The sequence below is a fragment of the Streptopelia decaocto genome, assembly GCF_964273445.1.
Source record: "Streptopelia decaocto genome assembly, chromosome: 5".
Classification (NCBI taxonomy): domain Eukaryota; kingdom Metazoa; phylum Chordata; class Aves; order Columbiformes; family Columbidae; genus Streptopelia; species Streptopelia decaocto.
In genome coordinates this window covers 68909015-68931033 of record NC_138659.1, presented here as the reverse complement: position 1 = coordinate 68931033, position 22019 = coordinate 68909015, and the positions used below count along the sequence as shown (strand labels likewise).

Below are 22019 nucleotides of genomic sequence, written 5' to 3'. Positions count from 1 at the left end.
TGGGTTTGGGTCCTCCAGAGGATGGGCAGCCTGGGAGCTCGCAGCTGTAACCTGAATCTAACGCTGCTTTGTGCTGGTCTGAATTTCTTGCTGCTCCATGCGTGGTTTGCAGGAGGGCTCAGGCTGCTGCTGCCGTGGCCAGAGAGGGCAGGATGAGAAATTTGGTCCTCCCCAGGCTGCCGATAACACCCCTCTGTGTCTTGGGAGCTGGAAAGCTGTTTCACAACCAAAGAGATGCCAGAAAATTCACTTAGTATTGCCTCGCCCTGGAAATGCAGATTTGCAGATCAAAATGTCTCGAAAGTAATTTGCTGGACGTGCTGATTAAGTGACTTGAAGTGTTTATTTTTGCAGTTTTAAGTTAAAATCCAAAAGCAAGATGGTATTTCAGCCAAGGACACTTAGAGCCGTGAAAGACCTGTGTAATCAGTAGAGCTCCTCGTGCCACACTTACATCATTCTATGGTTGTAAATATGCTCCTATCATTTTTCCAATAGGCAAAGGAGAGTTTTCCAGCGAAGCAGCTCACTTGTGAACTGAGGGGTTCTCATGGTGGGTTTTATCCTGGAACAAATTACTGCCTGGGGGTAAACCGAGCTGGGGTTTGTAATGTAAGAAAATTAATACATGTTTAACTGCAGCAGTATTAATGGCTCCACTGCAATTATTGTTATCAGCGTGCTCAGGATGTGAATCTTAGTCTTAAAAAATTGAACAGAAAACCAGCTGTTTTTCCTCAATAAGGCTTTCCAAAGTCCTTGAATTACACCCTCAGCCCATGGACTACTCCCTTTTCAATTTAAGGGTGAACAGTTTTCTGTTTGCACTTAAAAACCCCCTATTTTCTGGGTTATTTGGTAGTTTGGGACCAATTACTGGTGCTTGGGGTTTGGGGGGCCAGGGTGTGCCAGGGTCTCCTCCAGGGGTGCTCTGTGTGACCCCTGCCAAAAAAAAACCCCAGCTCCCACAGTACAAGGGGAAAAGCAAATAACCCCAAGCTGGTGCCAGGATAACGGTGCGATTACCAGGCTCTTTGCAAAGTTTTGAAGATTTATAGCTGTTTGTGCTGAAGCAGGGGTGAAAGAGGAAGGTGTCCCGTATCCTCCTCACCCAGGCCTTTTGTACAGCGCGACATCTCCGGCCGGAGGTTCGTGGCAGCTTGCCATGAAAAAATCAGCTTCTATTTCTGTTTCTTTTGTCTGCTGACCTGACCCGAGAAATCTCTCTGCTGGCAACATAATGCAGAGGGGGAAAATAATAAAGATCTAAACATAGATGTAGTTGTTTAGCACAGGTTTCTCACTTTTCATTGTGTTTATTAAAATGAGGCCAGCGATGGTTAAAATGCCATGTGTTTATTGAGGGCAGGGCCAGGCTGGTTGTGGCTGGAGCTGTTACGGCGGCATCTGGACACAGGGAGAAATGGGAAAACTGGCCAAGAGTGGTGTGAGGGGCCCCAAATCTCACCTCCTGACTTGAAACTCAGCCTTGGTCAGAAACATTTTGCACCGTTGCACCATCCCTGTCAGGCTGGTACCTCCAGCTGCGGGCTGGGTACGGCTTTGAATTTATCCTTCGGAGTGGAAAAACCCCTAAACCCCTAAAAAAATATTGCATGATTTAGATACGATCGCACGAAACTTGGCAGCGACGGTTAGCGAGCACGATTTGCCTCTGTTTGCAGCAGCCGATGACAAAAACAGTCACCAGAGGTCTGGCGGGTGATGACTTTTTTCCATTGCAGCAACCGATGGGGTTGTCCTACCATGGTTTTCCTGTTGAGCGTCAACCACGTAGCTGCAGAGAGCCTGCACTGGGGAGCCAGACCGTGATGATACTTTGCTTCCTTCTTTTATCATCAGTGGGATGTGTGCAGGAATTAAATCATCACCTTTAATCCTCTCTTTCGACACGGTCACCGGGGGGGATTAATGGATGTTGTAGCTGGGTTTGCTGCCTGTAGTTGTCCACGCTTCAGCCCACGGACTTTGAAGGTGCAGGTTTCTCAGAGGTTTATCCAGGGATCGCAAAACCCATCTGATAAAAGGAATAATTTTATGCTGACCCCAAAACCATGCAACAGGTCACCACTGTCTTTTACTGTGCTGCATTGGAAGACTGTTAATGCAAGGCAGATTTGCAGGAGTTAAAAAATTCCCCTGTAAACAAGCGGAATGAAAGAGGGAGAAAATGTAAAAAAAAAGTGAACCTATTAAGCAATTTATTCCTTTAAATAGATGCTTCAGTGTTATGTTTGTTACAGAAATGCAAACAAGTGGCTGTGCTAGGTACAACTGTGATTTTCAAGGCAGCCCTGAAGAGATGCTAAGCCCAGGTTGCTGCAGAAGAGTAGGAGGGTGTGGGTACCTGGTGCTATGGGCACCAGATTTTGGGGACGACGAGGAGAGGGGTGATGAGCCTTACAACATGCACCTAAGAACAGCAACTTGCAAAGAACTGCTGGCGGTTTATTGTCTGTTATAGCATCAGACATCTTAGAGCTTTTTATGTTTACCGACTTTTGTTAAACTCAGTATCTTTGAGTTGGTTTGGAGGAGATGCTCAGAGCCCTGGTGGGAATACAGTGTTTTGTCCATCTCACCCAGCAGTGCTACAGCTTTATGCTCTTCATGTCCAGTTTTTGGGAACCTCTTGGGCAATTGTGGAGCCCAGGACAAACCACACGCATCTCAGACACGACTTAGCACAGCAATAAGGCAATGGCCATGTCGTTTCATAACACTGAATTTCCCTTAGCTAGTGCAATGTGGATATTCAAAGGCATGTTTTTATCTTCTTTAGCAGTTTTGCTCCTGCTGCGATTATCATTTTCTCTCTCCATCTACGCTGCAGAGACCGTTCTGCTGGCAGTTTGGAAAACCATATTCCACGAGTTAATTAATTTGTACTGGAAAACGCCCCATATGCTACTCTTTTTGTTTATGGACGTAGAAAGCGAATCACAGAATTAATTAACACTAATGCCTGTGCATGTGTGGGTTTGTTGTTTTTTTTGCTTTTTTTCTTTCTGAACCAGAAAATGACAGATGGAGGGATCTCAGCAGGAAATGTCCACTTCAGCTCGAGCAGCCGGGCACCAACATCTGGGACTGCCTGTCGGACAAGGGCGAGGAGAGCTTGCGCTGGCCGAGGGACACGACCAGCACCTGCTCCGTCACCAACCTGATCAAAGACCTCAGCCTCAGCGACCCCCACGGCAACCCCTCGGCACCCCCTAGCAAGCGCCAGTGCCGCTCGCTCTCGTTTTCGGATGAAATGTCCAGCTGTGGGACCTCCTGGAGACCTTTAGGCTCGAAGGTTTGGACCCCGGTGGAGAAACGGAGATGTTACAGCGGGGGCAGCGTCCAACGCTACTCCAACGGCTTTGCCACCATGCAGAGGAGCTCCAGCTTCAGCCTGCCCTCGCGCTCCAACCCGCTCTCCGGCGAGCATCCCGCCCTTGGCGGCCGCCTGGGATGCCAGGCCAGGAAATCGGCCGCTGGCGGGCGCGGGGGGGACCGGGTGGACATGCAGAGGTCCCTCTCCTGCTCACACGACCGCTTCTCCTCCTCCTCGGAGTACTGCGGGCCCTCGGCCAGCAGCACGCCCGCCTCCACGCCGGAGCTGGGGCGCCGCGCCGGGGGGCTCTCCCGAAGCCGCTCGCAGCCCTGCGTCCTCAATGACAAGAAGGTCGGGGTCAAGCGGCGGAGACCGGAGGAGGTTCAGGAGCAACGGCCCTCGCTGGACCTCGCCAAGATGACCCAGGTAAGAGGCGGCGGTGCCATCCCTGCGAGCCGGGGCTCAGCGGGGAGGTGATGGTTTAGCTAAAAAAGCTCTGCTCTAAAGCCTTTAGCATCCTCCCGAGGCACCTCTGCGGCACGCAGGGTGACACGGGCGTTGTGGGCAAGCGCGTTCTGTGCAAGCAGAAAACCCGTTCCCCTCCAAATGGACTCCTTTCATAAAACCCTGCGCTGATTTTTGTGTGCTGAGTCCACCGTGGTGTTTCCTTCTGCCACGTGTTTTAAGAAGGAATATGGTAAACGCCACATTCTTGAGTTCAGGAGAGAGGAACCCCAAGCCTGCTGTGAGCAGGTGAAGGCAGCACCCTGAGGCACCTGCCCCTGGCTCCGTTAGGAGCCGAATTTATACCACTACGGGCTTTACTTGCTCTTTGCCTCTGTAATTTTCCGCTCTGGAGATGTTATCACATTGCATTTTCAGTTACAAACACAAAAAACAACCTCCCTCTTCAATCTGCTGCACAAAAGCCAGATTACAGATCTGAAGTGCGAATCGGGGAGGATTTTGCTCCCAAGTCCTCACCCTGCAAGACCGGGTGATGGGACTTTAGTGAGAGCCAAAGTGACACTGGCACTGACCTCCCTTGCTCTCCAAGGATGCTGTGGGGCAAAGCCAGTTTCTCCATCATGCCAGATCAAGGGGGAAAGTTTTTGGCTGGGAAGCAAAGGGCTTGGCTGGGGAGATGCCTGAGAAGTCAGCGGGAGCTTCCCTTTCCCTCTGGTGGATGCTGAGGCCAGGCTCACATTAATACTTTGGATAGCCATGGCTTTGGTGTAGGGAAGTGACCCAAGGATGACAAAAATTTGATCATTCATACATCTGAAAGCAGCTCAGTTAATGTTCCTGGAAAAACTTAAGGAAGAGTTGTATTTTCTCTGGCTACTGTCCTCCACATCAAAAAAATCCTGCAAAGTGAGAAAGCGACGCCTGAGCATCCTGCGTTTCTTGGCTGCCCTTAAGCATGAGATTAAACAAAAATAGTTGTTGGGGTGGTTCATTCTCTGCAAGAACTGATATGATAAGGGAAGGATCCCAAAGCTCCAAGCACTGCAGGAATAGGGAAGGGGTTGCCTGGGTGCAGCATCTCCCCAGTGCCGGTGATGGGGACCCCCCTTCTCGCCCCCTGCTCCAGGCTGGGTGGCTGGGGCTGCTGCCAAACACCCAGGTTGCTGGTGCAAACATCCAACACCACCATCACCAAGGAACTCCACAACCGGGATCCAGCCCAAGGCACGTGCCGTGGAGCATCCCTGGTTCCCAGGGAGGAATCCCAGCCGGGTTTGAGTGCCCACAGCAGCGGGTGCATCCCTGATGCAGCGATGCGCTGCTGGGACCGGAGCAGAGTGGGAAGAAAGCGAAGCCTGGAGCTGTGTGAGGGCCAGGGCTTTCGTAGCTGCTCAGTTATGAAAAGCAGCCATGGCAGGCTGCTCTCTGCGTGGGAGGACTGGCACAGAGGGACGAGCAGGATTAGGCAAGTTCTGGGGAGCATTCTTGCCTTTGGTGGGGCGTGGGACATGGCCAGAGCCCTCCCTGGGATGAGAAGGCGGTGAAAACCAATGGATTCCTCGTGGGCAGTGGGAGACGGGGAATAAATGTGCTCAAGAAAACCCTGCAGCTTTGGTTATTCCCTGAGGCTGCTTTTAAAGCTTCTCTGGGAAGGAGACTGGAAAGCAGGTGCTTCCAGGTGAAGAGCTGAATTAACGGCGAGGTGTCTGCCTGGCTGCACGTGGCTGGCTTTGTATGGGGTAGAAACGGCTTGTGTGCAATGGTCTTTGTGATACAAAACAAAGAAAAAACCAAAGTGTCCAGACTGTGCTTTCCACTAGATCTCAAGGCATTCACTTTACAGATGGGGAAACTGAGGCACAGGGCATGCTGAGAGTCCCTGGGGGACCAGACCAGGGGTACTGGGTGCTGGATCAGCATCCAGCTCTGGCAGTAGATTGTTAATTTTGGCTTATGCTGGTAAGCACATGTGTTACAGGCCTGAAACCCTGTACCATAATCAAAAATAATTTGACTTGAAAGCAATGTTTTCTACATACCAGTAGGGATATGTAGGCCAGGCAGGAGAGGAGGGAGCTGCTCCTGGAAGCAATTACATGGCCACATAACTAGGCTAATTAAGAAAGAGACCTAAATGTTAAAGTTCTTCTGGGAGGGAGAATAGTTGGGAAAATATTGCTTTTAATTCCTCAAAATCCCATTTCTGTCTCTTCTCTGCAATTCCCATAGCTCAGAGAGAGACGGTGAGCCCATATCACTCCCCTTCTTATTTACTTAGATGATACCAAAGCAGAGTGTGGCTTTAACTTCGGGCAGAAACCAAACCGTGAATGCAGTTGTTTTTGAAATAGCGACAATGTTTGAAAGCCGCAGCACTGCATAAATCCTTCAGCTCTTTTTAAACGCACGCCAACGCTCTGCTGTGTGCTGCTTTGCCTTCGAACTGGGTGGAAACCCGTCGGGTCGCGCTCAGGCACATGGGTGACGATGATGTGTCATTTAATGATCCCCAGTGTCCGGAGGCAGGTGAGATGCGAAGAGGCCAGTTTCTGTCCTTCACCCCAAGCAAGTTGGGTTTTGGGTACTGGGTGAGCTGCCTGGCATCTCCAACCACCCTTGTGCCCTTAAAACGAGGACATCAACCATCCTCTCATTTCGGTGCAAGGCTTGGGCTTGCTTTCCACCTTCCATGTGAAGCACAAGCCAAAGGAGGACAACATCCCACCTCTGAAATCGCAGCAGTTCATAGAATCACAGAATGGTTTGGATTGGAAGGGACCTTCCCAGCTCCCCCAGTGCCCCCCCTGCCATGAGCAGGGACATCTTCAGCAGCTCAGGTTGCTCAGAGCCCCGTCCAGCCTGGCCTGGGATGTCTCCAGGGATGGTTCATCCACCACCTCTCTGCCCAACCTGGGACAGGCTCTCACCACCCTCAGCATCAAAAATTCCTTCCTCAGTTGTTCTGACAGCACGTTAATGAATCTCGTGGCAGCGAGCTCTCCTTTCCTAGGCGCAGTCTCGATTCACAGCTCTGGGGACTGTGTCCGTACTGGCAGGCTGTGACCAGGAATGGTCGGGATCAGATTTTTCTGTGAATTGGTAGGTTTCTCAAAAAGGTGGTTTTATTTTGTTGATGTGTGTGTGTGCCTAAAGTATATGGTAGACGAGCGATGTCACGAGGGTGGCAGGAGCCCTACTAGGACACTTGGACCCCGTCTGTCCTGCCCGGTGGGCTCATTTTTGCAGGAACAGGTGGTTTCACCTTTTGCAAGGTGTATTAAGTGAGAAAACCGGATTTTTTCTAAAAATAGAGAGTCTGCCAGAGATGCTGTCTAGTGTAGAGAGCTGCGTGGTTTTCCTCTCCCATAATCTGGTGTGGTTCTTCTCAAAGGCGCCTCGCTGCGCTGGTGACTTGGGGACTTGCCATCTCCCATCTCTGCGCCCGCTGCTTTTCAGCGTCTCTGTGTTGATGTTTCCCACAGGATTTGGGGCGCTGCATGCTGAAACGCCTCATGAAACACCAAACACAGGGTTTGGTGGCTTGGTTGAGTCATTTAGGAGAAGCCAAGCCATGGGCCAGCGTCTGTGCTGGCGGAGCGGATCGCTTCCCTTCACATGGGAGCTGCGAGGGACACGTGGCACATCTGTGACACCGACCACGGCCACCCCGAATGAGAATTTGCAATCGTCCCCATCAGTGGCAAAACGAGCCCTCGCTATCTCTTGCCCGTTCTGTTTCCTGCCTTGTAAAATTTTGATACAGTTGTTACTGAGACATTTTAATTTCTGTTAATGCATTTCCCAACTCAGCTATCCCTTGTGCAGATTTTTTTAAGTGAATCATTTATATATATGTTTATAGATACGATGAGGTTCTTAGGGATATGGTTGAGTGCCAGAGTTAGGTTAATGGTTGGAGTCATTGATCTTGAGGGTCTCTTCCAAACAAATGATTCTATTATTCTATTTTATATATTTATATATTTTTATTTATATATATATATATAATTGTGGGTGCCTTAAAAATGGGGGGAGAGCAATGTACGTGTGTGTGTGCCTGGCCTGGGTAAACCCTTTGATAGGACAAGGGGTGGTGGTTTTAAACTAAAAGAGGGGAGATTAAGGCTGGACCTGAGGAAGAAATTGTTGCCCCTGAGGGTGGTGAGAGCCTGTCCCAGGTTGGGCAGAGAGGTGGTGGCTGAACCATCCCTGGAGACATCCCAGGCCAGGCTGGACGGGGCTCTGAGCAACCTGAGCTGGTGAAGATGTCCCTGCTCATGGCAGGGGGGGCATTGGATGGGCTTGGAAGGTCCCTTCAACCCAAACCATCCTGTGATCCTATGATACTCTGAAGCACTGAGTGTGCTTGAGAAGGAAGAGTTCTAGAGAAGACTTTGCACCTGAAAGACACAAAGTTACGGGGAGGATGCTGAGATGTTGGAGGTGGGTACAATGGGACAATTTGCGTGCCATTCATGGGGTGACTTGACTGTCCTCTGAGGAGCAAATGCCTTTGCAGGATGGAGTCATCCTCACCGGGAATCACAAGAAATACGGGCATGTGGTTCTTGGTGTTTTTCAGGATGAAAACCAGTTTCAGCCTGGGCTGGAGATGCAGAGGAGCTGAGTGTGTAATGGTCTGGATGGTTGGGGGCCAGGCTGTCCCCTGCCTTGTTGTCCCCTTCAAATTAAGGAATAATGGCAGTTTATGTGTGGATCCATGCCGGAGGGGCCCGTACGCTCCCAAAGCTGAAGTAAACATCTCACCAGCCTGGAAATGTGTCAGGCTGGTCTTGACTCTGTGTGGGGAGAAGTTTTAAACTGCAGGATGGGAGAAGTGACTTCTCTGGTCACCCAGCTCTTTCCTCCAGGGGTAAAATTCTCTAAATTTCCACGTGAGAAGATTTTCTGCTTAAATTCGGGCAGCTTTCAGGCTCGTCAGTGGGGGCAGGAGGGGCGGCACTGATCTCAGTTGGCGTCAGCGCCCACTCGAGCTGGTGGCAAATATTGCCAGAAGGTAGTGACAGGGGAAGAAACTGCACGTTTTAAATTCCAGTCGTATCCCAGGAAATAGTTTGCTATTGATGTAACTTCTGAGACAGATTCCAGCTTCCAAGCCCCAGTGTTTTTTAAATAAACACGAACGAAGGGAGCTTGCAAAGGTCAGTTTGTGGCTTGGTGGGAAAAAGCCGTCGGTTCGGGATCAAAAGAAAATAACTCGGTTCGGAGGGTGCAAAGGACCTCAGAAGCCGGTTGGATTTAACTTTGGTCAGACTATTCCACGTGCCACCATTGTTATTCATTGCCCTGGTTTTTGTCTTTTTATTTAAAAAATACAAGTAGTTGAAAAAAATTCAAGTCAATATTGGAAATTGGGTTCATAATGATGTTTATTCCTGGCATGAACTGTTAACGTGAGGTTTTTTTTTCCCTACCTGCTCCTTTGAGAAACAAATCTCTGTATTTGCTGGATTAGAGCAAACCTCCCCTTGGCTGGTGGCCACTGCGGCAGGGTGGACCAATGGTCCCCGTTGAGGTTGCCTGCTGGCACAAGCCCATGTTGCTGCCATCCTCTGCCTGCCATGCCAGGGAGGATGCTCGTCTGCTGCGAGGAGCTTCACCCCTGATATATTTCTGTTGCTTTCTGAGACGTTTTGCATCAGTTTTTCCCTGTGCTGCGCTAAAAATATAAGCTTTTTTTGGGCCATCATAGATTGGCCTGGTCTGAGAGTTTTAACAGATCCAAGTGCGTGCTTTTTAATGTGTAGAGGGCAAAATGTTTGAGAAGAGAGGATGTTTTTGAAGTTACAGCAATGGACTGGATCTCATATGCATTAGCTCCATTTCTGCCTCTTCTGCAAATGTCCTTTGAGCAGAGTTTCCCTGCCTCAGTTTCCCAAATGGAAAAATGAAGGCAATGTATTTTTTTTACCTACCTCTGTCCGTAAGCTCCTGAGGCTGTGCCTGCTTGGGCGGGATGTAATTTGGGTGCTCCCCACAGCAATAAAGCCTTGCTCTTGGGTCCCGAGTCATATCGCTGCCAGAAGTAGCACCCAAAAAAGTTGCATCTCCTTAGAAATGGCTGATTTGTTGTTGTGGCTTTGGAGTGACCATTTCAGGCAAGGTACTTTGGTACAGTCAGAGGATGCTTGTAGGAGGTGATTTATTGTAGCAGCTCTTATTTTAGTCACCCAACAGAGCTTTTAATAGCAATAATGTATAATGCAATGACATCTATTGTTTTGATTTTACAGTCAAAACGGTCCCATCTGCCCCAGTTATAAATTGGTGACTCACCAAACACAATGGGCTGAAAATAACTGCAGCTGTGGAAGCAGAAGCGGGCTGTGCCACTATTCCTGCCACAAAATCACTTTTCCAGCGTGGGCTGGGACTTGTGTGCGTGGGATGGGCTCCTCCAGCAGCATCCTTCATCCGCGCAAGGGGGGTCTGAGTGCCAAAGGGCCCCGTGGTACCCGGGCACCGTGTCCTGCCACCATCCCCTGCTCCTGCTCCATCCCATTGCAAGGTCCAGGGGTGCGGGGTTGGGTGTTGGACCCTATTTCACATTCCCAGGGCTGGAAACACAAGCGGAGCTTGGCAGTGCCTGTCCCAAACACACACAAATCTGATTGTATCCCCAAGACACGTATCTGACTCACCACTTGCTATTTAACCCTCTGGTCCCCAGGCTCTTATGCTACATGGAACCAAAGAGCAGCTTTTATAGAGCAGAGATTCATCTTTGAATGAATCGGCATGCTCGAAAGTGGCAGCCAAAAGCGATTGTTCGCACTGTTTTTAAAAAACACCCAAACCCTGGCATTCTGGGAGATTTCCAGGCTTGCTTCTCCCTCCCACACCACCGGTGGATGCAGCGGTGGCAGGATTTGCAGATGGTGGTTGGGTTTTTGTCCCCTCAAACGTGCTTCATCCATCACACCTCATTCCATAGGATTTCGGAGGCGTTGGAAGGCTGGTGCAAGGTGCAGGTTTTGGATCTGTGTCTAAGCCCAGTGCAGTGGTGGGAATGGCTCCTTTGGGCACAAGGCAACGTGGCCTTTTGGGCAGATGGTGGTTTTTTTGTAGAAAATATTTTTCCCATGCAAAATTTTAGTAGTGATGGTTGAAAGTTACTTGAGAGTCTCTTGCCTTGCGTAACTCCTGCAGCGTTTCAGAAAGCAGCGCTAAATAAACCAGGAGGGCAGCTGAGTTTTATTTTCAAGAGAAAGATGCTCAGGGTTAGTCTGGAATGGAGACTGGGTCAGAAAATGATGTGTCCTTCAAGTCTGCAGTTAATTTGCAGAAGGCCATGGAGCTGGGTATGATGGTGGGTGCGGGTGCCCCGGGAGCAGTTTCAGGGACACGACTCCACATTGCTTCCTCCCCTTGCCTTTTTAATCCAACCCAACATTAATTTGATGCCTGGGGAAAAGCAGGCTGTGATTATCACCTTAAATTACTCACCGTGTGCTAAGCCTGCTCTGTTTATGTTGCGGGAGGTGAGAGGTTGGCGCGGGGAGGTGTTTGGGATTAGGTGTACCCTCGCACCTCCTGCCTCACGTTTGTTGTCCCAGGTTTACACCTTTCCATAAATTCTGGATTTATGCTGAGCCACGACATGATTTTTTTCCCTTTACTCGCTGGTAGTTTCTTTAATGGTGGTGTCAATGAGGTGACACTGTCCCTGTGCTGGTGACAAGATTGGTGTGGGGTGTAATGCCGGCCACACTTTGGTGCCTCTATGTGAATTAAACCTGCAGAAGTCAGGTGGAAGTGTTCAACTGGAGCAGGTTTCCACTGATATGGGCTGATTCAGGGAGATGAGAGCGCTTCAGAAAGCATCTTGTTAAAGGAAGTGGTTGATTTATTCTTGGAAGTTTGGTTTTAATTTCTATAAGGTAATTTAGGGCATGAAGTAAGGCCACAATAGTAGAATAGAGCTATTACTTCTGTATTGAAAATGATGCAATAATATCAAAATGGAATAGGGCTGAGATTCTCAAAAAATATGTTTAAAAACATTTCTATATTAGTGATGTTTCATCCTATCTTGTGACAAGTCATCTCCCCACAGATAAGCCCCTCTAAACCCCCAAGTTTTGCCAGCTCTTGGGACAAGTCAGGTTCCAGCTCACCATTGCTCATGCCAGAACCATTCCAGTTAGATCCATGACATTGCAATAGCATCACTGGGAGATCAGACTGGCCCTGATGGTCTCTGCTCTGAGCTGCGGGATGCTGTGGGATGCTCTGGGGTGCTGCAGGATGCTCTGGGATGCTGTGGGAAGCTGCAGGATGCTGTGGGATGCTCTGGGATGCTGCGGGATGCTGTGGGAAGCTGCAGGATGCTGTGGGATGCTCTGGGATGCTCTGGGATGCTGTGGGCTGGTGCGCCCAGGTGGGACAGTCGAGCCCCAGAGAGCATCCCCGCTCTCTGGTTCCATGCATAGCTGTGCCTGCTGGATTTCTCTGTGATTTCTGGGATTCCCCTCTCCAGCATCTCCCTGGGACTCTCTGGCACTGAGAGGATCCCCGTGGGCAGGTCACGTAACAGCTTTTTGTTTTGCATTTGGGGAAACCCACTGTCATTGGGGCAGCTAGAGTGGTCCAAAGACAAGAGCAAAACTGCGAGTAAAATCAAATCAACTCCACAGGATCCAAACACAGCACTAATATTAATGACTTAAAGCCTCTTTCTTGCTTTTTTGTTTGTTTAATACTGTGGTGCGAAGTGACTTGGTAGGATAATAGATATTTCTGAGCCTGCTCGTGAAAGCTGTTTTTCACACCAAACAGAATACAAGCAAAATTATGTGCTAAAGCTGTAGACTTCCAGTGCACCGTCTAAGTACTGGTGCCTGCTATTGCAAAATGAGGATTGGGGCTGTGTAAACACTATGTAAATATTCCTCTTGGTTAGTGGCTGAGAAGGGGAAGAGTGGAGAAGGCAGATCCTGAAAACAAGGGCGGCATCGTGGTACCCGCAGGGATGCTGCTGCAGAACCGCTCCATGGCACGTCAGCCTGAGAACGGTGTAGGGGCGCCTGCAAATTTCTCAATGCCTCCATAGATAAAATTTAAAAAAATATATAGAATAGCGGATGAGTCTGAGCTCCCTGACGTGGCACCGCTGCGTATATAACCCAGCTCCAGCTCCGCACCAGGCACATGAGCTCTGTTTGCATTTCACGTACCCCATAACTGCCTCCTGTGTTTGCCTTCCTCAGGTATTTCAGTCATTTCTTTCCCGACACTTCATCCATCGCTCAGAGGCTCTTTCTGCGGGAGGACAGGGTCGGTGTCAGACCCACGGCCCCCCCCTTCATGGCAATGTTGATCTTGGCAGCCGGTGCTGCTGAGCTGCCTGCAGCAACTTGGGGATGGAGCTGGAGAAGATTGTGGGTGCCTTAAAAATGGGGGAGAGCAACGTGTGTGTGCCTGGCCTGGATAGAACAAGGGGTGATGGTTTTAAACTAAAGGAGGGGAGATTCAGGCTGGACATGAGGAAGGAATTGTTGGCCCTGAGGGTGGTGAGAGCCTGGCCCAGGTTGGCCAGAGAGGTGGTGGCTGAACCATCCCTGGAGACATCCCAGGCCAGGCTGGACGGGGCTCTGAGCAACCTGAGCTGCTGAAGATGTCCCTGCTCATGGCAGGGGGGCACTGGATGGGCTTTGAAGGTCCCTCCAACCCAAACCATCCTGTGATTCTCTGAAGCACTGAACGTGCTTGAGAAGAAAGAGCTCTAGAGAAGCCCCCAATGGAAATGACTTTGCTGGATGGGGAGGGCTGGCAGAGCTGCATCGTCCCCACATGGAGCAGCACCGCTCACATCCCCCTTTCCTTCTGGCACCGGGTTATTTTCAGCTTTATGAAGCAACTGTAGCCCAGTGTGCGAACGGGAGGTGATGACAGCTCGGGAGGTCGGGCCGGCGGTGCTGACAGCTCGTAGCATTACACCTTCCCCGGGAAAATTGCGGCAATCACCTGGCAGGGTGGGGAAAAAAAACCCAAACCGTGTTTACGCAAAAGCCACGATCACCACAGGGATCGTGGTCCTGCTAATATTTGTTCTAGCAGATCCACCGTGTTTACAGAGGTGTGTTTCAGGGAAAAACTCAGAGCTGGCTGTTTTATGAGGGGGAGAGTTATACGAAGAAATGTTGCTGAGGGATTTCTCCGGCTTGCTCGCTGTTTGGGCTGCCAGCCCCTGTCCCCCATGCTCAAGGGGAAGCAAAACCTCTGGAAAAGGATGGATGTGGGGCTGAGTCAGCTCCTGCAACCTCCCCGGCTTTTAGCTTTGGTCTGTGCACGGTGCAGAGCATCGCGAGAGCCCCGTGGGAAGTAGATTCACCCTGAGCTTGGTCACTCAGCTCATTCCGAGTGGCCAAGGATTTCTGATTTGTATTTTTAAATTATTTTTTGGAGGGTTTGCTTTAGTAACGTCTCATTTTCTTCCTCTCCTGGCGAGATCACCCAGTGTGCTCCCTGGGCAGCTGGTTTGGGGAGAGCCGGGGGATGAAAACCCAACACTTCAAATGGTCAGAAATGGGTCATAGTGGCTGTGAGTGAAGGTGTTTTGGGCGGAAGGTACATGACAGATGCTCGCTGGGTGAAGGCAGGATGGCCACAAACACCTCCCGAAAACCACCCATGTCAGATTCAGGTGGGTGTCAGGATTCCCCATTGTTTCTTTGAGACCAGCAGCGTTTTTGGTGCCTGATGCCCCTTTGGCGCTGAAGGATGAGGTTGTGAGAGGCTCAGAGGGGGCCCAGGGCTGCCTGGTCATGGAGAACAGGCACCACATTGTGCCACCAAAACTGCTCTTTGGCCGGTATCAATGGGGGACTTGACTGCCCGCTTTTGCCAGCTCAGCACTTCAGCACGCGCTAAATTCACCCAATAAATAAAAAACGAGTAGAAAAACTCCCCAAGGGTTGAGAACAGACGCCGTATTGATGGTGGTGGCTGATCCACCACCGCTCCATGGCCAGCACAGGCGATGCTGGCTTGGTTTTCCCCATCTTGGGGGACCCTTCCCCAAAATGTTCATCCCCCACTGGGAAGGTGAAATAAGGGATTTTTCAGCAGCTGGTGCCTGTGAAAACTTGCTTTCTGAGCCAAACTCTGGCAAACCCGGGTCAGAGGGTGTTCCTTTCTCCACGAGCAGTCACTGCCTCGCTGGAAGCTGCGGGACCATCAGAAGGGTTTTTCCATCCCGTTACAGGGAAGGTGAAAATATTACCCGGAACGACTCAAGGCAGTTCGTGGAAAATGTTGGGTTGCAGCATGTGTGGGTTAGAGCAGGGAAATGAGGCCGCTGGCTCGGTTATCTTGCCAAAGTCCCATAAAATGCAAAATTTCCCTGAAAGTCAAGTACATTCACGGCTGTTCTTGGAGATGTTTCCAACCTTGGAAACACTTGTAATTTGGATGGGAAGAGTGGGCCTTGGACCTGTTTAGTTCTCTCCAGGTTGCATCCTCCTTCATTCATCATTACAGGCATCACCCACCTCTTTCTCTGAAGCTTTGCAGAGCATCTTCCACCCTCTGAGGATGCTCTGGCCCGCCCGTATCAGCCCGACATGCTCACACCTGGGTACCAAGCCCAGGGAAGCGCCGCAGCCCGGAGATGAGCTTGATTAGCAGAAGAAAAATCAACATTCTCCAAATTGCCAGCTTTTTGTTTGTAGAAAGGATTTGCACTTCTGAGACGGCTGTTGACTTTCAGGAGACTCAGGCTTTCAAGTACCTAAACCGCTTTTGGAAATACGCTTGCAAATTTTTGTAAGTACTTAGAGAATATTTCTCCTGTGTCCTCAGGGCTTCTCCAAGAGCAGCGGTAATTACAAGTTGTCCATTAACCACAATGTGCAGATCTCTGCTTGAAGCTGTTAGAAGACAGACCGCACGGAAAGGCACAGCTTGGATTTTAAAAAAACAGGAGAAGGATGACGTGGGGACTGGGTGTAGTTGGGTTTTTAGAGGACAAATGTTTGGTTTTTCACATGGACTTGTGGGTTTTTGGAAGGTTTCAGAGACTGAAGGCCACGTGAAATGGAGCTTGGGCAGCGGCCAACTGCTCCTTGGGCAGCAGGAGCTTCTCCTTTCAGATACAACAGCCCTTGCATCATCTCCTGCTACAGCTCGTTTTACCTTTATGCGTCGTTTAGCCTGGTGGCCAAAGACTCTAAACAACGTGTGGTCAGTGGGTACAAATTCAGCACAAGTACTTGGGATTTCTTAAGAAATTATTGGAATGCAAAATAGCTGGGGCTTTGACCTGCATCCCTCAGGGGGGATATGTGAAGGGATGATTTTTGCTTCATTTAGAGCTTGGGGTAAGTTATTTTGGTGGAGTTACTTCCAGCTTGGATTTGAAAGAAAAAAAAACAACTAACCCTCAAGTGAATGTGCATTAATGACTCGGGCGTGTCTGGGGGGATGTTTGGACACCCATGTTAGTTCAGTGACATTTGCCTGACCTGTATTAACAGGTTCTGGTGATGAGGTTTTACAGCTTTCAGAAATTCTTAGCCGTGCTCTGTGTTGGAAGCACAGTACACCCTCCTACACATCCCTGCTTGCTGTCTCCAGCCTAAACCCCCTTCAGAGAATCATAGAATCACAGAACTATTTGGGTTGAAGGGATCTTGCAAGCTCTTCCCACCCCTGCCCTGAGCAGGGACATCTTCAGCAGCTCAGGTTGCTCAGAGCCCCGTCCAGCCTGGCCTGGGACGTCTCCAGGGATGGTTCATCCACCACCTCTCTGCCCAACCTGGGCCAGGCTCTCACCACCCTCAGGGCCAACAATTTCTTCCTCATATCCAGCCTGAATCTCCCTCCTTTAGTTTAAAACCACCACCCCTTGTCCTTTCACAACAGGCCCTGTTAAAAAGTCCTTACTTGCCAGGTTTTTGCTGCTCCAGGCTCTCAAAGAGCTGCTGGTACCTGTGTTTGCAGATTTAACCCATCAAACAGCTTGTTTGAGAAAATGCTGATTGATGCCAGGTGCTGGTGAAGCCTCAAGGGAATCCCACCTGATCCATATTTCCACCGAGCCCTGAGCTGCCCTTCACTTCTCATGGAGTTTTCCTCCTTTAGAGTAGATTTTCTTCATCTGCTATAGATAAAATATAAGCCATGTACCCATGCTGCAGTCTTCTCATCACTGAGGTTTCTATTGACACTAAATAAACCTCTCCCAAGAAGGAATTTTGAAAAGCCAAGAATCTCCTAAGCAGGAGTCCCGGCTCATTGCAAATATGTTTCAAGTTTCCTACTGCACGTAAACCCCACACCAGGAAAAGCAGCTGTGAGGAGAAGGGGATTTGTGTGCTCATACCTATTTATTGGTGTGATTTTGGAGGATTTGGGATCAGGTGAGCATCTTCAGCTTGTGAGGGGCCTGCCTTCCCCCAGGTATTTGTTGGATGCATGTTCAGGCCCATGGGGTGGGATGTGGCCAGGACAGGTGTCTGTGAAGCGAGTTCACCATCGCACACGTGTTTTGCACGCTGTCTGTTGTGAGAAGCTCGCACGAATTGCTGAGATGCTCCACGCTCTTCTGCTCAGAGCACACCAGCAGGATGGCCACGTTATTTCCATTGGCATTCGCTAATTAGGATTTTGTTTACTCCTATAAAAACCAACCCAGGTAGAAGGCATGCCCTGTCAGGTAAGCACGCTTGTGGTCACACGGCATCTCCAAGAGGTTGTGTCTGCTCTGGAGGGGTTTGAATGCCTGTGAGCTCCTTAGTGCTGGAAATTGAAACTGTTTTGAAGATGTGATGGTACATGAACTAAATCAAGTTTCTGGCCAAGGCAACCAGCTGTGGGCCCTTTTCATTAGAGAGACAAGGGACAGAGAACTGACCTGCATGGTCTTTAATGAGGGAGGACACCCACCACAAAAGAGGGTTGAGCAGCACACAAGCTCCAGCTGCTTAAAGAAGGGGCTGGAGTTTCTTGTAGCTAGTTTAGTACATGGGGTTGTTGGAAACACTCAATTATTTTTGGGAGAACAGCTCTGTACTGCCTTCCGCATGCAACTGGGAGGCACATGGGGTGCAGGTGGTGCTAGAATCGTAGAACGGTGGAGCTGATCTGGACCGGGGTGGGGCTGGATTTGATATTGCAGGGGTGGGAGAAGCGCAGGAGCTGCCATGGGGAGGCCGGGTTTTGCCGCGGCTGCCCAGCTCCTGGAGTTGGATGTTTCAGCTGATCTGCTGGGATGGGGGGGGGGTCGCAGGTTTGGGGGACTCTCACCTCATCTGAGGCAGCCTCAGGATTCCCTCTGGTCTCTGTCCCCGCACATCTCAGCTGCTTTTTCCCCACCTTGTCTTTGCAGAACCGCCAGACTTTCAACAGCCTCACCTGCCTTAGTGCCGCGGCCGAGGACGGTTCCCAGCGCCTCCCCGGCCCCCAGCCCTGGCCCGCGGGCCCCCGCTCCCCGGAGGTGATGCCGGGCAGGACCCCCGCCTGCACCCCGGTCCCGGAGCCGCCGCGCTCGCGGGCCGACGAGCACCGGGCCAGCAGGGACGACCTCTCCTGCGAGGAGGAGGAGGATGGCGGCAGGAAGGAGGAAGACGGGGCGGCGTGGCGGAGCGGCGGGGCGGGCGCCGAGAGCCTCTTCCAGCTGGATGGCGAGATAGATATTGAGCAGATTGAAAACAACTGAGGAGGGAGCGGGTCCCCTCGGCCCGGGTTGGGGGGCTGCCAGCAGAGCCACAGGGCTCCCCGCGGGGTTTGGCGGGTCCTGTCACCGCTCCCCTCCCGCTGGCTGGAGGGGACAAAGCAGCTTTGCCAAAATTTCATCAGGTATTCCGAGCAATTTGCGTGCGTGTGCGAACCTTGAAATTCTTTGTAACTACTGTAGCCAGACATCAGCTAGTCAGGAGAAACCACCTGCCCGACTGGGGAAACCGGGCACAGGGACCGCCAAAAATTCGCATTTAGCGAGTAAATGGCTTTTGCCGACTTTGTATTGGAGCCGATGGGGCTGTCCATGTTCCCCCGGTTCCCACCTGTGCTTGTTTCTTAGGGGATGCACAAGGAGAAACCAACACCCATGGGACTGGAAAAACTGGGGGAAAACCAGAATATTAAGATTCGCAAACCAAGCGCTGGCTGGTGGCTGCAGGGCCGGCTGCGGCTCCTCTTCCCCGGCTGTGTCCCAGCAGCATCCCTGGCAGTGCCATGAGAAGGAAATCACAAGTGAAGTGTTTTGCTTAAATTTAATAATGGTAAGAGCTGGATTTTTACTTTTTTTTCTTAATTTTATTTTCCTGATGAGGAATTAAAGGGACCCACTGGCCCCGCACAGCTCCAACACGGAGCAGCATCCGCAGCAGCGCTCGGCGGGCGCTGCCTGAGGATGCTCAAATCATCCCTCTATTTTTCCATACCAATCCCTTCTTTGAAACCCATCCGGAAAAGGCCCGATGGGGCTCGGTGCCACCCTATCTCGGGTTCCCATCACCCGATTTTGAGTGGGGCTGGGCTGTTTACCCAATTCCCAGCGGCTGTGCCCTCTTTGCTACCTGAGGCACAGCTGCCACCCTCTTTTTCTTTTCCCTCTGTCTTACTGTGAAGGGGCTGCACGCCCGAGACGCCGCGGGGTTACTTGACAAAAAATCAGCTGGCAAAAAGGCTGAAAATCCAGGTAGCAGCACTGAAAGCTTTTCCTCTTCCTGTGCCTTTTTTAAGCACAGATAAAGTGGTGACCATTACGTTTGTACGTTAGGAATTCTCTTTGGTAAAAAATAAGCTGTCTGCTTGCTAACAGGTTTAGAAGGACATGTATTTTTATTTTCTCCCTCTTTTTTTTTTGTTTGTGTTTGTCTAAAGCTCTAGGAAAGCTGTACAAGTGGCTTCCAGCGTCTTCTGCAGGTTCTCTCAGGCTCAGGGTTTACTTCCCGAGCTCTGCAAAAGCAAGAAAGGAAAAGAAAAAGGTCATCTATGCCAACAGTAATTGAAGAAGTAACATTTTTAACGGGGTTCGGCACCATCTGTAGGAGTCCGTAAATCAGGAGGGGCTGAGAGCCACTGGTACAGGTGTTATTCATAATTTCTGGTTATGTTAGTGCACTTTTTTCCTGCGGTGGTTCGGGATGTGTCTCCCATCCCAGCAGAACCCATCCGCTGTTCTATAGCTTTATCCCCCTCCTGGCACCGCAGAGGTTTAGTCTGCTCCCCCTAGGCCAGGCTTTGGTAGGCAGCGCCAGTCCCAAATAGTCCGGGAGGGGACAACAGGGATGTCTTTTCATTTCGGGGAACCCTCCAGCTCTTTTAAAGTGTCGCTTGAGGCATCATCTGGAAGAAAACACATCTTGGCTTCATTTTTAGCCCTCCTGTTACGGAAAGCGCTGCCCGTCTCAGACGTTTTGGGAGGGTTGAGCCGTGGCGGCGTTTCCCCACAACCACGACACGATTCTCGGCTTTGAGTCTTCCTGACGCTCGATACCCCCGACACGTCCCCGCTTTCGGGGTACACGCCTCCCACTGGCACCTCCTGCCTGACTGAAAAAAGGGCAAATTCACCCCAAATCCATGTCCGGCTGCAGCCGCAGGGCTCCAGGTGCATCACCGGGGCTGTAATTCCCAAGGGCTCCTGTTTTCTTTCCAAGGGCTGTGACCGGTGCCATGCGACCCCCCCCGGCAGGATGGTGACCCATGGACCACTACCCAGCTGTAGTCGCCGTAGCGTTCAGTTTACACACAGCACAACCCATTTGCCTTACTAAAGACGCTTCTCCAATGAGTCATGGCCTTATCCTGGGCTGCACAGGCTGCAGGTAGCGACGGTTTGGGGGCCAGGGTGGTGTTCTGTTGGGTTATTTCGTTGTTGGGTTTGTATTGATTTCATGTACTTAGTTTAAGAAAGCCTTACTTTTAAATTTTTTTTCTCTCTCTCTCTGTAGAGGTAAAAAAAGAAACCATTTGCGGATTTATATATATATAAATATATATATAAATAAAATAATTAAAAAATATTAAATATAATATAGTATGTGCCTCAGAGTCAGGGGGACATCCTGTTGATTGTAAAGTCCGAAGTGGTTTTGCTCCCTGGCGTTGGGAGCTCTGGACCCTGCGACCATCGCCCCAGGGGAAGGGTCTTGCTCGTGGTTTTTAAAGGACTTTATTACACAGATGCTTCGGTAACCTCCCCCAGCAAATTCCTGCCGGCTGCCAGAATGTGATATTAAAGTAATATACAGGCAATGGATGTTACTGTAGCTAAAACAGGCTCAATATTGTGAAGAGACTCGGTGGCTTGTCCAAGGTGCGACCCAGGACGAGCGAGCTGGTGTTGGCAGCAATAAGGCACGAGTCCTGAATAAAAGGAGTTTAATAAGAAAAGTCTTAGCAGGTGCATGGGGGGTTTGTGTGTGTGCAGATACAGCTCTTCGAGCCTGTCCTATGAAAGTTTATATCTTCAAAAAGAGACAGAAGTATTTGTAAAATAGATTGTAATTTTTCCACGTTATAGCGTAGCCCGTTCGGCCCATAAAGTCGCCTTTCAAGTGCATTGTTGAAAAAGCTCCTGGCTGAACCAGGCTGCCAGACCGAACGTAGGACGTTAGAGGATTGTAGCAGTGCTTTTCATGGGTTTGATGTTCCAGAAATCAAAAGGAGAGGATGGCCAAAAAATAAGTAAAAAAATTTTAAAAAAATTAAAAGAGAAAAGAAAAAGCCTTCTGAAGCTCTGACCTGTAGTAGCCAAGTCTCGCTGCAGTTGCACAAGCGCAGCGGGACGTGCGTGTCCCCGGGGAGGGGCTGCCCACTCGGCCCCACTCCGTGACTTGATATTGCACTAGAGCAGCTCAGTCTCAGGAAATTGCTTGTTACTTTTACTGTGTAAATAAAGCTTCCTGGTTCAATAAGCCCCGGCTGGCGTCTCGCCTCTCTCTGTGTTGTCCCTGTGGCTGGGTGGTGCTGCTGTGGGGTTGGGGACATTGGGGATGGGGGGGGGGTCACAAAAATGGATGTGGGTTACGAAAGCCCCCCCCAGCTGGGACCCTGCATTTGGGTGTCTGGGTTAGAAATGGTAAAGGGTGTCCCAGCCTTGGATTGCACCAGAAAAATGGGTATTTTGTGATGTTATGGCTGTTGTTTAGTTGCAAATCAACATTTCAGTGCAAAGTAGCACCTTATGCTTTTTGTTTAAGGACAAAGATAATTAAAGAATAAGAGAATTGTTTTGGTT

The 22019-nt window shown here is 50.2% G+C and overlaps 1 protein-coding gene across 1 annotated transcript in view; it reads left to right on the top strand.

The window, feature by feature from the left end:
• The window catches only part of FAM53B (family with sequence similarity 53 member B), a 48668-nt gene extending 26922 nt beyond the window's left edge, over nucleotides 1-21746 (top strand). Inside the window, exons 4-5 of the mRNA XM_082053344.1 lie at nucleotides 3039-3766; nucleotides 18159-21746. Of these exons, the coding sequence (XP_081909470.1) occupies nucleotides 3039-3766; nucleotides 18159-18488 (1058 nt within the window). The 3' untranslated portion in view covers nucleotides 18489-21746. The remainder of the gene's footprint in view (nucleotides 1-3038; nucleotides 3767-18158) is intronic.
• The last annotated feature ends 273 nt before the right edge of the window (nucleotides 21747-22019 follow it).